This window comes from Monodelphis domestica, chromosome 4 (genome assembly GCF_027887165.1).
Source record: "Monodelphis domestica isolate mMonDom1 chromosome 4, mMonDom1.pri, whole genome shotgun sequence".
Classification (NCBI taxonomy): Eukaryota; Metazoa; Chordata; class Mammalia; order Didelphimorphia; family Didelphidae; genus Monodelphis; species Monodelphis domestica.
This window is the reverse complement of record NC_077230.1, coordinates 313,462,943-313,479,927: the sequence shown is the minus strand read 5'-3', so window position 1 is coordinate 313,479,927 and position 16,985 is coordinate 313,462,943. Positions and strand designations below refer to the sequence as shown.

The window sequence follows — 16,985 nt, the reverse complement described above, 5'->3', positions numbered from 1 at the left end:
ATTCTAGTCTCATATTTATAACTAAATTAAGGATTCTAGGGGGCAGCTGGGTGGCTCAGTGTATTGAGATCCAGGCCTAGATACAGGAAGTCCTGGGTTCAAATGTGGCATTGCCTAGCCCTTATTGCTCTTCTGCCTTGGAGCCAATATACAGTATTGACTCCAAGACGGAAGGTAGGGGCTCAAAAAATTAATTAATTAATTAATTAAGGATTCTAAACCTGGAATCAATAAGCTTGTTTTTTAAAAAAAGTTTTAATATTTAATAATTAAATGAAAATATAATTGGTTTTATTTATAATATACATCATGCTAATTATAATTTACATTATATTATATTTTGATAGTTTACGCATTTATAACCATCCTGAACAAGGCATAGTATATGACTGTAATGGAATAATTTTGTTCCATAAAAAATGACAAACAAGATGATCACAATAAAACACGGAGAGACATATGAGGTGAAACAAAGTGAAGTGAGCAGGACAAGGAAATGAACCAAACATATGAAGTGAATTTCACAATTGATCACCATACAAATAAAGTGAACATTTCTTGTTCCTCTCTCCCTAAGAAGGCAAGTAATATAAGTTGTATTTACATTATCAAATAATACATATTTCCATGCTCTTCATGTTGTGAAAGACACTATTACTTTCACAAGAAAAAATTCATGGAGGAAATAAAGGATGGTATGCTTCAATTTGGATTAAGACTCTACTTATTCTTTTTTTGTCAGGAGTCTCTTGGAGTTTTCCTGGATCCTTGTCTTGATATCTAATCTAATCTTGTTGCTTCTCTTTGTAGAATATCTCTCACTTCTGCATCTTCTCTCCATTTTTGTGACCATTAGACCATTTTATCAATTTTCTTAAATTATTGTAATAGCGTTCTAATTGATCTCCCAGTATAAAATCTCTCCCTTCTCCAAACCATCTCACAGCTTCCAAATCGATACTGCTATGATGCATGTTATCCCCCTCATCAAGAAACTTTCCATGGTTCTGTATTGCCTCTGGGATAAATAAAAAAAGTTCTTGGCTTGAAATTTAAAATTCTTCACAATTTGGCTCCAATCCACCTTTCAGTTTAATTACAATATTACTCCCCCTTACATACTCCTTGTTTAAGTCAAATTGAACTATTGGATAGTCTTCATTACTCATTTTTACATCTTGGAACAAGACTTGCATCTAATAACATTCCCCAAAATGGCCTTTCCTGCTTCTTCCATAGTTGTTTGTTCTCCTCAACCTCAAAATTATTCTTTACTTATTTTGTATATATTTTGGACTGTTTTGTTTTTCTCCATGTATTTCTCATTGGTTAGTAGGACAGTAGCTGGAACACAGTAGGCATTTAATAAATGTTTACTGAATGATATATATATATATATATTTAGATATTGTATATACACGTTCTCTTCTAGTAATTATAAACTCCTTGAATTTATTTATTTATTTAGAATTTTTTTCCATGGTTACATGATTCATGATTTTTCCTACCCCTTTTCCCTCCCCCTCCCCATCATTGTTCAAAACCTAGATATAAACTCCTTTAGAGCAAGAATTCTTTTATTTTTTCTCTGTATACCCAGTTTCTAGAACAGTGCTGGTACCCAATAACCCTAAATATGTATGTTGATATAAACTGAAATGAATTCTCTTAGCTCATTTTTTCTAGGTAGGCCAATAATTAAAATATCGAGGATGGATCACTGTTCATTCATTTCTAAAAATGAGAATACTGCTAATTTTAAGTGATTATATAACCCATAGCCTGGATCACAAAAATCAAAGAAAAAATGCCATAAATACAGTAGGAGGGGAAAAACACCAATCACTATTTCCTGAAACATATCTGTTTTACAAAGGTCTAAGAAGCATGATAACACTTGCGAAGAAAAAAATAACCTATGTCTCCATTGAGTGAAATATAAGAGTTGTTCTTATTGTCCTGGAAGACCCTTTACTATAAACTAACTGGATAATATTTTATTATTATTTGGCTGAATTATCTTCACATGAGCAAAAGAAGAAATAGCTGAATTTTTTTCATCAGAGGTGACAAGGTCCCAATTATATGCCAATAAAACCGATAATCAAAATGAAATGGATAAATATTTACAAAAATGTTAATTGCCCAGATTAACAGAAGAGGAAATAGAATGCTTAAATAACTCTATATTAGAAAAAATTTAACAAAATTTAATTTAGCAAACAATTCCTAAGAAAAAAAATCTCTAGGACCAAATGAATTTATAAGAGAACTCTTATCAAACATTTAAAGAACAATTAATTCTAATACTATATAGACTCTAAAAAAAAGATCAAAAAGGAACCCTACCAATTTTCTTTTTGTGACACAAACATGGTTGTGATACCTAAACCAGGAGATCAAAGCAGAGAAAGGAAACCATAGGCCAGTGTTGGTGAAGAATTGGCACCTGTGCCCAGTCAGCAGTTGGGGAGCTGCTCAGTTCCCCTTCTTTCCAGAACTCAAGGACATTTTTACATGCCCCATCCCTCTGTCCAGTAGCCCAAAGAAAGCACTTCCTCCTTTTGCTCTCTTGAGCTATGTGGGGGCTTCCAGAGAGCTTAAATTTTGCCCTCTGAGCACTCAAACTTGAAACCTTCCCCAACACTGCTATAGACCAATTTTCCTGATGAATATTGAAGCAAAAAAAAAAAATCAAATTAAAACAAAACAGAGAAAAACAGAAAAGTGAAAGGTATGGATTGGTTGAGATTTGTATGGTGGCAGGCTGGTTAAATAATATTTTTATCTAAATAAACTGATGACATGTGAATTTCTATTTCTGGGCTATCTTTTCCCTAATATATTGACTTTATTCTTTTCTAGATTTACAAATTCCCTTTGCTATTGAATAAAGTCTAATTAGATAATGTTCTAATTAAGTAAACATTTACCAAGTGCCCATGTATTTGGCACTGTGCTAAGTAACTGTCACACTTGATTTTATTGGTATAGGGGAATTTCTGTTGTGGATTAGAAGATTCCTTTGTCCCTAGTATGAATGTGGAAATTGCCATTGATGTGGAATCTCAACACCTTCGTAACTTTATGTCTTAAAGAAGTCCCTAAGAGGTTAGTTAACCACATTTCCCATGAGTATACAGTTGGTTCATGTAAGAGGCAACACTTGAACCAAGTTCTTTCTGAATCCAAGGCTTATTTAAAGACTCAAACACTACTCAACACTCCCTTTCTAAGAGATACAAACCAGCAAAGGACAAATAGAAGAATCCTGCTTTCAAGATTCTTACAACTTGTACTTAAAGTTAAAAGAGATTCAAATCCAGTCTATGATAATACGCAACTGTGGAAAAGGCAGTTCTGCCATAATGTGACATATTGGCTCTGAAAAATCACGGAATTATGCAAAATAGAGCAATAAAAACCAAAAGGCTCTTGGGGAAAAGATAGGAGCACAATACTCAAAAACCTCATCAGTGACACATGCACACAAAAAAATAGAAACCTAAGAAAAAACAAAAGAGCAGTTTTATACATAAATATTACAGTAGTAATCAGCTGCTCAGTCTTTGCTCAAGGGGCTCAGTTTACAAAAATGGTAGCCTCAGAGCATTATAATCAGAGAACTCAGTGTTTTTTAACATAGAAAAGTTCACAAGTGTTCAAGAATAGAAAAATACAAACATAGGATAACACATGTCATAAACTGAGGTAGCTGATAGATATTAGAAATGTATTTGTATGTGCATTTCAGTGTTCCTTTACTCCTCTGTTGAACTAGGTACAGCTGGTGAGAATTCATGCCATGCTCAAATTGTTCCTTAATAAAGCAATTATGTTGGAATAAATGATCATTTTCAAAACAAATGTTATAGTAAAATTGACACAATTTTATTTCTACCTCATTTATAAAATGTAAAAAAATTATATTCACAAAATAGGATTATAATGAAAAGAAAAGTATTTTGTAAAATTTAAAGCCTTTGTAGAAATATGTTACAGGTTAGACTTTAATCTCTCAACTGGCAAATTCAAATCATGAATAACACCATTCAAAAATATTGTTCTTTCTTGTAAAGAATGCTGAAAGCTATAAGCTAAGAAGCAAATAGGAGTCCTATAGAGGAGAAACAGATTTGTGAAATATAAAAATATTCAGGACTTTTTTTAAAAACTGGGATAACCTAGTCTAATTTCTTAGCTTAAAGAAAAGAAAACTCAGACAGCTAAATGTTTTGCTCTAAACCACCCACCTAAGCAGGTCTTCTGATGCCCTTTCCAATGCACTGTATTACTATACTATTCTATCTCATTCACATGAATTATCAAATACTTCCCCATGATTAAAAAAGCTAACATAGCTAATTTATGTCATCTTCAAAGACCATGATGAAAGTTTAAAAACAGTTCATCTTATAATAATTTTATGTGGTTATTTAAGGTTTCAAATTCATACAAATAAAATGCAAAATCACCAAATCTATGAGTTTCCTGCATTCTTTTCTCATAATTTTGTATTTTTTAAAATGATTGGTTTTCAGTACCTAAATTAGGGAGCTAGAAACAGAAATTTCCTGTTTCTCTTCTAGTGAGGCACATCTTTACATAGGAGCTTCTTTTCTGGATTCCAGTAGTTAAATCCTTTGGAGATTGAGAAGTTGATTTACTTTCTGTGATCATTTTCATCTCCATTTCCTTTGCTGAGGCTGCCAGTTAACAATAGTGGCTTTTGCCAGGATGAAAAAAAACCATTTCAAGGCATGCAAAGGCACACCACTGCTATTTTTTGTACTGGTCACTAGAGGGTAGAAATAGTTTCACATTTCAGCTAGGATCAGCTTCAAGATTAGTGACTAAGTGAGGTTTCCTGATTTATTATCAGTCTCCTGTACCATCCAGGCCCCTTTATACAAAGACTAGAAGAAGTGTTTATTTTAGGTTGAATATTCTTAAGCCTTGCAGAAATGTAATACAAAACAGCTGATAAGATAACTTTGGGTTACATATTCATGATTCTTTACAGGTAAAATGCTTTATGAGTTTTAGTAAGAGATCAAGTCATCTTGACTTTTCTACTGCCACTAGACTTCAGTAACTCTGGAAGAGAGAGCGAGGCTGATGACTTTGTTTAATTTTGCCTCATTTAAATCCAACTTATGAGCATGTCAGTTCACCACCCAAATAAAGTTGTTGGTCCTCTTCAAAAAGGAAGGAGGACAATGCCATAGGGGGTCAGTTAGATGACAGTGGATAGAGCTCCAGGGCCAAATGGGGTCACAAGAAGTTGGACTGACTAGAACAACTGTACAACCAAGTACCAATGTCTATGTATCTAAGTCCCTAAGACCCTAAATACTTATGTTCTTAAGCATCTATGTACCTCAGTTCTTTAATTACTTAAATAACTAATTACTAAAGTACCTAAGTACCTAAAAGTGAGGCCAAGAAAGAAAAGAAAGATGATGTAAGAGATGATTCCAGACACGAGGAACAAGAACCAGTGAAAATGCTCAAAGCCTGCAGATGAAAAGTTCTGTGGGTGAAGAACAGCATGGAATCTGGGGTCATTGGCTGCCAATATCCACTAGAGAGGAGAAGAGTGTAAGAAGACTGGAAAGGTAGAAAGGAAGAAGGTTGCGAAGGGCTTCAAAAGCCAAGCAGCAGGTTTTATATTTAATTTTGGAGATAATAGGAAGCCACTGCACTTTACTGAACTAGGGGAGGTTGAGGAGAAAGGATAACATGGTCACCTAGAGACATGGACTAAAGAAGAGAAGATTAAAGTGAGATATAATTCCTGTATTTGAGTACATGAAAGACCTTCATATTTTAGAGAGATTAGATGTCAGTATTTAAAAGAAGTATCTAAAACAACAAATAGAAGTTGTGGAAAGGCATATTTCCTTGTCGGTAAAAATGTTCATGTAATTTCTTACAGTCTTTTTTGTTTTTTGGTAATATACATGTCCTTGTGTCTATCTTTTCCCATTTTCCCCTTTCCTGGCCATAATGCTAATATTTTATTAATTTAGTAGATATTCAACATTATTGATGTATTCCAATCCAACAAATATTATTAATTCTGAAGTATCCAAGGTAATTAGAGAAAAAGAACTGTTTTTTTTCCCTCAAGGAACTGACATTCTGCTAGATGTGGGTAGGGCAGGACAAATATAATATATTGCATAGTGTCTAACCCATTGTAGTCACCTAACAAATGGGGTATTTTTTACTGATTTTATTATAGTTAGACTCAAAAGTCTTAGTTTTGAGTTTTAGTGTCTCTGGAGACAAATTGAATAATAAAATGCAATTTTAGGAATGAGTCAATTAACAAACATTTATTAAGCTTATGATATCAGACAGTGTGTTGAGTGCTAGGAATAAAAATATAAGCAGAAAGAATGATATTTCCTATCTTTAAGGAGATTATATTAGCATGGGGGAAAGCAATCTATGTAAGAAACTGAAAAGAGAGGTTATGAAGGTACCTGGACTGGGAGCATGTTAAAGAAAGTCTAAAGTGCCACATGGATAAGGCACTAAGAAATAGAAAATGAGTGGTGTCTTGAAGAAAGATCAGGCTTCTAAGAGGCCAAGGTCAGGAAAGAAAACATTAAAAATATGAGGGGATAGCTTATGTATGCAAAGGCCTGGAGATGGAATATTCAGTTTAGAGAATGGCTAGAAGGCTGAGCAGTTGGAATATACAAGATGTGAATGGGAGTGATATGCAATGTTTTGCAACTTAGGTGGAGGTTGGATTGTATATTTTTGTCCACAGAGATTTTATTCAGGAAACATATGATTGAAAAAAGAAATGTGTTGGTCAAGTAGAAAGAACAAACTATAAATACAGCCAGGCTTAGCACTGATTGCTCTTCTTCCTTGGAACTCATATTTAGTATTGATTCTTAAGACAGAAGGCAAAGGTTTAAGAAACTAAACAAAGTGGGCACAATGGGTAATTTTAAATATTTCAAAAACATTTGTTATACTAAATAAAATTTTATATTTCTATCTATATCAAATGAATTAATTGTTTTTATGTTTCAAGTTAATTTTTAAAACCACCAAACAAAATAAAATAAGTTCTTTTTATTCCCTTTGATTTTTTTTTTCTTATCAGTCAGCCTGGGCATATATAGAAAATTTCCTTCCTCTTATTGCTGTAAGACAGAAGTTTTAAACCTGAGATCAGACAGATTTTGGGGGATCCATGAACTTGGATAGGAAAATATAAATATTTTCATTTTCATCAGCCTCTAGCTAAAATTTAGCACCTAAATATATTATATTTGTATTTAATTTAAACATATTATACTTAAAAGGAGCCCAAACATTAAAAAAAAATTGAGATTCTGTTAGAGGCAAATAGAGAAAACAAAATGTTTGTGATATTTCTTTTTAGGAAGATTAAACTGGATGCAATATTCATAATAGCAGTGATTAAAGCCAGTGAGATCAGGCAGAAGACTACTACTAAAAGCTACATATGTGATTATAAGAAACTGAACCTCCTTAGGGATAGTGAAAATAGCAAAGAAAAGAGGATGGTGGGAACATTAAAGAAAAAAGAATGCTCAGGTCTTGTTCCTTGATGGGTTGTGTGGGGTTATGGGACAGGGAAAGAGACCAATATAACAGGCTTTGAGTTGGGTAAGTGGAAGAATGAGAGCACTGCTGACAGAAGCAGGAAGTCAGTAGTGTTACTGGTTTTTGAGGATGCTATTTTAGATATGGTGATAATAGAGAGTCCAAGCAGAAATATCAAACAGAGTTGAAGACATAGAACAGAAGTCGGAACAGAGGTCAGTCATGAAATTACAGATTTGATCATCATATATGTAGAGGTGTAAACATCCTACTTCAGAGAACAAGGAGGAGATGGAGTGAATCATAAATCCATAGATTTATCAGAGCACCATATTGTAAAACTCATTAGAATAAAATTTTTAAAAATATTTTTGAAGACTCTCAGTCCCTTCCTTCTTTCTTTCCTTCCTTCTTTCTTTCCTTCTTTCCTTCCTTCCTTCCTTCCTTCCTTCCTTCCTTCCTTCCTTCCTTCCTTCCTTCCTTCCTTCCTTCCTTCCTTCCTTCCTTCCTTCTTTATTTCTCTTTCTTTCTCTCTCTCTTTCTCTGTCTCTCTCTTTCTCTCTCTCTTTCTTCTTTCTTTCTTTCTTTCTTTCTTTCCTTCTTTCCTTCTTTCTTTCTTTCTTTCTTTCTTTCTTTCTTTCTTTCTTTCTTTCTTTCTTTCTTTCTTTCTTTCTTTCTTTCTTTCTTTCTTTCTTTCTTTCTTTCTTTCTTTCTTTCTTTCTTTCTTTCTTTCTTTCTTTCTTTCTTTCTTTCTTTCTTTCTTTCTTTCTTCTTCCTTCCTTCCTTCCTTCCTTCCTTCCTTCCTTCCTTCCTTCCTTCCTTCCTTCCTTCCTTCCTTCCTTCCTTCTTTATTTCTCTTTCTTTCTCTCTCTCTTTCTCTGTCTCTCTCTTTCTCTGTCTCTCTCTTTCTTCTTTCTTTCTTTCCTTCTTTCTTTCCTTCTTTCTTTCTTTCTTTCTTTCTTTCTTTCTTTCTTTCTTTCTTTCTTTCTTTCTTTCTTTCTTTCTTTCTTTCTTTCTTTCTTTCTTTCTTTCTTTCTTTCTTTCTTTCTTTCTTTCTTTCTTTCTTTCTTTCTTTCTTTCTTTCTTTCTTTCTTTCTTTCTTTCTCATACACACACACATACACTTGCACATATTGTAACGGCAGTTCAGCATATAATATTTTAGTACATTCCTAGATTTTACATAGGGGCTCTGTGCTCCTTGATTTCCCTTTAAAGGTTAAAATGCTAATATTTCTGAGGACTCAGGAAGAATGTCTGTAATTCAGACAAGTTGTCACTAGGTGGCGTCTAAGATATGCACTCAAGGTCCAAACTGCTAGGCTTTTTGATACTCTGTTACTATTAATAATAACTAGGTTTAAATAGAACTTTATGGTTTTGAAAGAGGATCAGATGCTTTATCCACATTTTACAGATGAACAAACCTAGACTGAGAGAGGTAAGGGGACTTATCCTGGGTCCTACAGCTATTAAATGTTTGAAGTAGGATCAGAATTCTGATCTTTTTGGCTCCAAGTTCACCATTCAAGTCACACCACCAGCCAAGTGTGTCATAGCAAACATAGCTCTCTTTTCTACTCAACTGAGACTTCTAAGCTAAGCATTTTAGAAGAAAAATTAGAAAAAAAGCAGACCCTATTTTGAATTTCCTTTGCTTGCCCTTTCCTTTTGACTTAGAAGAAAAAGAGAATGAAAAATCATGCGGCAGTTCTGAATTACTGATCTTTTTGAAGACAATGATGATGAACATAACCATCAACTCCATTCTAATCCATGAGTCTCTTTCAAATGAAGTGGGAGTTTTATTGCTATTTGATCAGTTTGTTTTGGGTCTATCTTTTACATTCCCCACTCTCTTTGCTTCTTCTTTCCCATCCCCCAAATACTTGGAAATTTGAAAAAACACAGAATTAAATTACTCTGGATATAGACAGCCAAACTTATTTTAAAGGGACCATTCCCTTCTGTTATGGTCATTTCCACCCCCCTACAATGTATGAAAGCTGACGTTAGAATATCTACTTCAAAGGAGGTTATTCAATTCTAAAAGAACTGTCTTTGAATTTAGGTGGCTACAAGTGGTGGTGGTCTGTCCAAGTGTATAATCTAGATTTGGGGCCTCCTACTTAATGTAAAGTGAAAACAGATTGACTTTCTACAAACTTGAAAGGCAGTGAAGGGTAGTGGATAAAGAGCTAACTTTTGAGCTAGGAAAATCTGGATTCAACTCCTATTTCTGGCACATAAAGCTGTGTGACCCTGGGGAAGTCATTTAATTTTTTAGCTGTCTTTGTAACTTTCAAAGACTATGTGGTGCCGGTCTGCATCGATAAAGGGAGTTTCCTTTACCAGTGAAGTCACAGGTCTAACACCAGTCTCCATGATATATCCATATTTGACCATGAATTTTCACCTAATTTATTTTGAATAGTATACTTCTTTATCAAAATAACTAAACTGAAACATCAATACTTTCAGAATAAAATTGAAATCAAAAGCTGAGTTATGCTTAATCAGTTTTCCAACTTTCTCTTAATCATTATCATTTGTGGTCCTCTTTATTTTCACTTTCCACATTCTATTTCAAACTCTGAGATACAGATCATTTAATAGGTCCCAAAAAGCCTTTCTTGTACACTGGTCCCAACTCATGAGACTTTTCCAAGTGTTTAAGTGTCAGAGCTCTAACAGTTTTCCTCCCCAAGGCAAAAATTCTTGCTTTGCTACTTTGCCAATTTGCCTCTTCTCCTTGTTACCCTGAGGAAAAGACTAGCAGGGGAGAAGAAATAAATGTAGTGCCTCATTGTCTCCTGTGGCTTTCTGCGCTGTTATCTACACCTTCCTTCCTTCCTCACTCATAACTTAAAAGAAAACCAAACCAGACCAAACCCCAACAACACAACTTTTTATATGGGAAGTTTAGAAAACCCATATCTGTCTGTTTACCTATCCATTTGTCTCTGTCTTTCTATTTCTTTCTCTCTGTCTCTGTCTCTCTGCCAGAGGAAGGGATTTTTTCTTTGGAATTTCTCTTTAAGGGGATGGGGTGGAACAAGACCCTCCTGTTCTTTTTCATAAGCTTTCTAGTTACTGATTTAACATCCTTGCCTGACAGGTTCCATCAGAAATGACTTTAGATACAGAGCTTAATTACAAAACCCATCCAGTCCAGCAAAAGCAGAAAATAACTGGGTTTACCTGTACTACTTTTCCTTATTTTTCCTTCATTGTTAAAAAAAAAATTAATCATTTAATATTTTCTGGCATCATGTTACATAGTGTAAAAAATGGAATGATTTGTCCCTTGTTTTCCAATTACTTCAAAATCATGTTATATGAACAAGATCACACATTGTGCAGAGATACAGAGGCAGCAAAATAAGACTAGTTAATCATAAAATAAATGTGACTTAGTGCCACTTTCCATATATTTCTACTTCAAGGACTTTAGGCTTGATTAAGGATGGAAACAGGTGGAGATGGAAAGATCACCAAGTTGATGTATGACAGGAGAATAACATCTATATTATCATTCTTTGCCACGTTTTGCTTCTAGATATAACATTTAGAATGATAAATTAGTTCTTACCATCATCTTTGTCAGGGATAATCGTAACCTGAGCCCCTGGGAATTCTGAACCAATTCTTCCGCCCATGGGCATGCTCAGCAGAACATGAAATGTTTCAGCTTCTTCATACAGGGAGTCATCAATAATAACAATCCGGCACATTTTCTCCCTTTCATCTTTGTCAAATCGGAGAACACTGGTATGATCCTCAGGCCTGGATATGTAATCAGAGTATGAGAGCACAGATGTTGGGACTGTCCCTGTTGCAGTTCCTATGAGGAGAGAGTGGTCAAAAAGTTTAATTAGGAAAAATATTCCAAGACTGCTTTCAAAGACAGTAATCATCATAACCAGGATTTCCCCATTATTTTCAATGTACTATCATAATGATCAATTACTTCTTCCCCCTAACTGCTACATTATTACTCCAGTACTTGAGATTTTAAGCTGAATCCATGCCATTTAAAAATAAATATTATGGTCTCCCATTTTTACTCCTCTTTAGTTCTAAATGAAAGGTACAAGTTAAATACTTCTCTTAGAAATTATAAAAGTATGTTCAGATATTAACAAAATATTATGGATGCCTGATTTTACCTATGTGACTTTTTAAGAGTTATGAAGAAGCCTTTATGTCCCTGGTAAGCAAAAATATTAAATTTCTAGTAAGGTTCTTCAGATTATAATTTAAATTAGGAAATAATTATGTTATATAAATATATTTAATTAGAGCCATTTTTCATTATAAATGATTTAACATAAAAAGGGAAGATTTTTAACAAATATTTGTTATTGATTATATACATAGATGCATTATTCATAAGAAAATTATTTTGAAAGATACTGTAACTAAAATTTATTATTTAAGGGTCTGAACTATCATTCTTCATTCCCCTAGGTCTATACAAATAACCAGATCAATTTTATTTTTCCTCCAGAAAGAGGATGTTATTTATTTATAAGGAAAATATTTATTGCTGAGAGAGCAGGAAAGATGTTGGGGTTAGTAGGGAGGGTTACTACAGTGCATTTTATCTATTTAGTTAGGGGAGCCTGCAAAGAGTTTCTTAGGAATACCCTGTACAGTTATAGTAATACCTAGGTGGTTAAGGGGGAACTTGGTATAAATTCTAATAATCTTAGTTATCTGTATGATGGCCAGTAAGTGGTTAATCTGCAAATCTTGCCTCATTGTTGTGGAACAAACTGTTTCCTCTGCCTGCTCTGATTTTAATGTAATGATTTACCCTGCTAAGATATCCTTCTGGGTGAACTGGTTCATTCTGTCTACTGGAAGATCAAAGCAGCCCAAGAATGCTAGAGAGAATCAGTACCTGTCAATGGATGATGGATTAGACCTACACAAAAGTCAGCCACAAATCCAATATGATTTTGTCCTGAGTTTAAGGTCTAATAAGCTAAACCAGAAAGACCTATAAATACCATAGCAAGATAGTGTATTTGCCTTTAAGAGACAAAATGTTGGTCAGATGTAGTTAAACTATAAAATTTCAGATGTTGTCTCTCCCACCAGACATTTTGTCATTTCAAATTACCTTGCAAGTATTTAAAAAAAAAAAAGCTGGCCAGGTGCTACCCATTGCTGACATTTACATGGCTCTTTAAGTTTGCAAAGCAACACACACATATGTATACATGATATGTATATTCTCTTATTTGATCTGTATGACAATATTCTGAGGAGTAAACACTATAGTTATAATCACTTAATTTATAAATAAGGAAACTGAAACCCAGAATGGTTGCAATTTGCTAGCTATTGCATATAGTATATAATAATAGCTAATATTTAAATAATGGTTACTATATGCCAGGCACTGTGTCAAGTGCTTTACAATTATTTTCTCATTTGATTCTCACAATAATCCTGAGAGAGGTACTATTATTGTCCCCTTTTTATAGATGAGGATACTAAGGCAAAACAGGGTTAAGTGACTTTGTGAAGGGTCTCACAGCTAATAAGTGTGAGAGGCTGGATTCAAAATCAAGTCATCCTGACTCGAGGCCCAGAGCTCTATGAACTGCACCCATCTTCCTGACTCCTGATCTACTATATTAGTGGTGTCAGACTCAATAATGACTCAGAAAACATCAAATTAATACTAACTCTATTATATTATATCTTTATGTATTTTGTTAAATATTTTCCAAATATATTTTAATCTGGTTTGGCTGCATTCAAATTACTTGATACCTTTGCACTTCATTTCATCATCCATAATCTGCAATGTGGAACCTTCAAATTCCTTACTTTCAGAGTATTTGTACCTATACTTTTAAGGATGTTCAAAAAAGTAAATTTATTTTTTCAGTAGTCGTAGGTCCATGATAAAGAATGACTATTAATTCTTTGTTACTAGTTATTGGCTTGTGAAAAACAAATAGGAAGAGAACTGCTCTAAGTATAAACCTATTTGTGTCTTTGCCTTAAGAGGGTTGCCTTAGCTGCAGTCATCATTTGTATTTAACTTGACTTTTACTACCTTGTTGAGTGTAGCAGATCACCATTAATTCTTGGCTCACATCTCCACTTCTCTTGATGGGGATGAACAATTCACCAACATCTTCTTCAATGGTGTAGACAGACTGAGGAATAAAGACAGTTGATTCTGCAGAAATAACATAGAATAGTCATTATTGTACTTTCTGAGATCATCACCTGTGAAGCAATCATCTACATATTCAAGTTTTCCCCCATGTTTGTTTTTTTTTTCTGTTTTTGCTCCTTTCATAATATGCTACAGAACAATGAAGGGGGTAGAGAGAAGGTGTGGGGGAAGGGGACAAATCCCTAAGCCATACAGACTCAGAGCCAATGCATCCTCTCCTTAGGACCTTAAAAAAAAAGATTTCTCTTTCATCTTCTGTGTAATCTCTTTTTCTCACTTAAATAAGGGCTTCTGGCATACTTTCCCTGAAAGCTAGTTTTGGTCTTCTGGCACAGAATGAAACTCAAGCAAATTAATTTAATCTCTTTCATTTTGGATGATGCATGCTTAGAGGGATAATCATGTAATATACACCTTTTTTTTTTAAAGCAGAAATTCCTATGGAATTCAGGACTCTATTCATCATATCTAAAGAAGCATTTATTTGGACTCTTTCCCTAGAAGAGTAACTATGATATATACTCACACAAAAATAAACTTTTCATTTTTTTAAGATAGATGAAGACTATATCAAAGGGTAATAACAAAATTTTTTCATGCAGATGATTTAAATGATTTCTAAGATATTTATTATATAATACTATAGAAAATGACTGAGTTCAACATAATTACTTCAGAATTTATTACTTAAGGGCTTTATTGATAATTTCCTTAAAAAATCCAATAATTACTGAAAACAATAACAATCCATCAGGTTGAAAAACCATACTGATTCTCTGTGATGGTTAAAGAATACCAGAATTGTTGCAGGTGAAGATATAATACTTAATAGAAAATGTCAACATATTGATTTAGTAAAATCTGTGACCTAAATAATACACAAATATGAGTTTAAGATCTCTGATTTTATTTTGTTTTGGTTTTGCAAATTTCTTTTATCTAGATTATTTATTCCATCATGTTTTAGTTCAAAAGTATGTCCATACAATAGGATTGAACTTTGAATGAACTATACTTATATGAATTAGGATTTCACTATTTTTAATTTCTTTAAACCAAAAACACACCCAAAATGTCCAATTTCAAGGTAGAGATGTTCATAAAATTTTGAAACAAAGCAAAGCAATGCATATTATGCAAAGTTGTTATATATAGTTAGTTGCATTGATATTTTTTCAAATGAATATAGGAAAAGTCATTCCATTGTCAAAAGAAATTTGATATTTGCCAATAGACATTTCACTCTACTCTGCTTTAAACTTGCAAGTCATAGTTTGTACAGAAAAATCCACTTGTTGGGTGGTATTTAATATAATTAATGCACATCCAGCTCATCTGTATCAGTCAGGAACTTATTTATAAAATTCACTTGAAAAATTCCACATGTTGGATTTTAATTATTAAAGCCCCATGAGGTTTGAGTTTTGAATATCACTTTCTTATACTGTACCACTTATGCCTGTAGAGTAAGGCAGGTCAGCACTCTTTCCATTTGTCAGTAGACTTGAATTATGAAAGAGAGAAAAGTAGGGTGATCTTGGTGGGGGGTCTTCAGCTCTGGAATTCACTCCTCCACTTGGTTTGACAAAGCCCGGGCTTGCTGACCTTGAGGGCACAGTACCAGGCTTATCTATTCCCTTGGGCTTTTTTGTCTATGGGAAATGTGACTGAATATGTGGAGGGAGAAAGTGGTTAGGGGTATAGAGGAGGAGATAGTGAACTGGTAGGATTTTTTGTTAACTCTGTACTTCACTTTACCATTAGAGCTGATAATTTCATGTATGCAGCTTGCTTTGAGTAGGTATATTTTGGGCTCATTCAGTGATGGCGTAAAAATGTTAACAGCAGTTGATCAGTTTACCTTAAAGCAGCAAAAACTTGGGAATCAAAGGGTAGAAGCACAAGCAAAAAATGAGGCCAACTTAAATTAGATTTTAAAAAGTTGCTAAGGTGAACCTAGATTCTAGAAAAGTAGGCATCAAGGCAGAGAAAGATTAATGATAATAATAATAATAATAACTACCCTATATCTAAGGATCAATTCCTCTGCTTGAAAGTAAGTATTGCTCAGAAGATCTGCCACTTTCAGAGAAAATTTAAAAAAAAAAAACAAAGTTGGTGCTCAATACTTCTTGGTTAGTTGAATGGGTGAATAAATGGAAGAATGGATATTTCAGTAGCATAAGAGAAAGTCAATGTCATTAAGATTATTGGTTTTTATTTTTGGATTAGGGGCAGCTAAGTGATGAGCAATTGCTTTTTCTGTGAGCTAATAGGAATAAGTAAAACAAAGTCTGAACTGAAGAATATAAGTAGCATTGACAATGTTTGCTACAGGTTCCAAGTAGTTTTCATAAGCTGTGGTTTTTAATACTACAAAGAAGAAACACTTCTCTCAGTGGAATAGGTTCTTAACCTGGTATTTATGAATTTTTACAAATGAATTTCAGTGATTATATTTTGATATAATGTTTTCTTTGAAATTATATACTCTTTGTACATTTGAAAACATCATTCCGAGAAAGGAACTGTGGGTTTCACCAGATTACCAAATAAATCCCTGCCACACTCAAAAATATCCTTGTTCTATAAGTTGACCAAATCCTAGTATGTGAGAGATAGACAGAGAAAAATGAAGAAAGATATCACTCTCTAAAATTTAACAGAACAAAGTGAATTCTTAAAAAATTTTGAAATGCAAGAAAAAAAAAGAAAATATGGTCTTGCAAAAAGCATTAAATTTAGTCCACTAAAAGAACTTTCTGTAAATACTACATTTTTAAAGTATAGCATTATACTTTTACATTGTATTCTCCTTTAAATTTGTGGACAAATGATGGTGAATACAGGGTTTGCTATTTATTTGAAAGTTAAATCTGAGAAAATCAATCAACCTTTTTTGTCCTCTATAAAAAAGAAACAATCATATTGATCAATCACTTTGAGGACATGAATGAATAATAAATAGGAACCTTGCATAAAAATCATGACAACATGAACTTTTAAAATATTAATTCCTCACTTTTAACAGCATGACACCATATTGTCTCTTAAGAGTTATCTAGCATAGTATTTTTTGTTTGTGCAACCCAAGAGTAGTATGAAGGTTGAAGATTTTCCTTGGGTATTATCTAAAACTTCAGGTAGTATATGAAAACCTCTAATCATTGAGTTCCTGGCAGGCACC

At 33.5% G+C, this 16,985-nt stretch overlaps 1 protein-coding gene across 1 annotated transcript in view; it reads right to left on the bottom strand.

Moving 5' to 3' along the window:
* Positions 1-16,985, bottom strand: part of FREM2 (FRAS1 related extracellular matrix 2) — a 207,239-nt gene that overhangs the window by 82,680 nt on the left and 107,574 nt on the right. Inside the window, exons 5-6 of the mRNA XM_007495371.3 lie at positions 13,673-13,798; positions 11,189-11,440 (exon numbers count right to left, since the gene is read on the bottom strand). Coding sequence (XP_007495433.2) covers positions 11,189-11,440; positions 13,673-13,798 — 378 coding nt within the window. The remainder of the gene's footprint in view (positions 1-11,188; positions 11,441-13,672; positions 13,799-16,985) is intronic.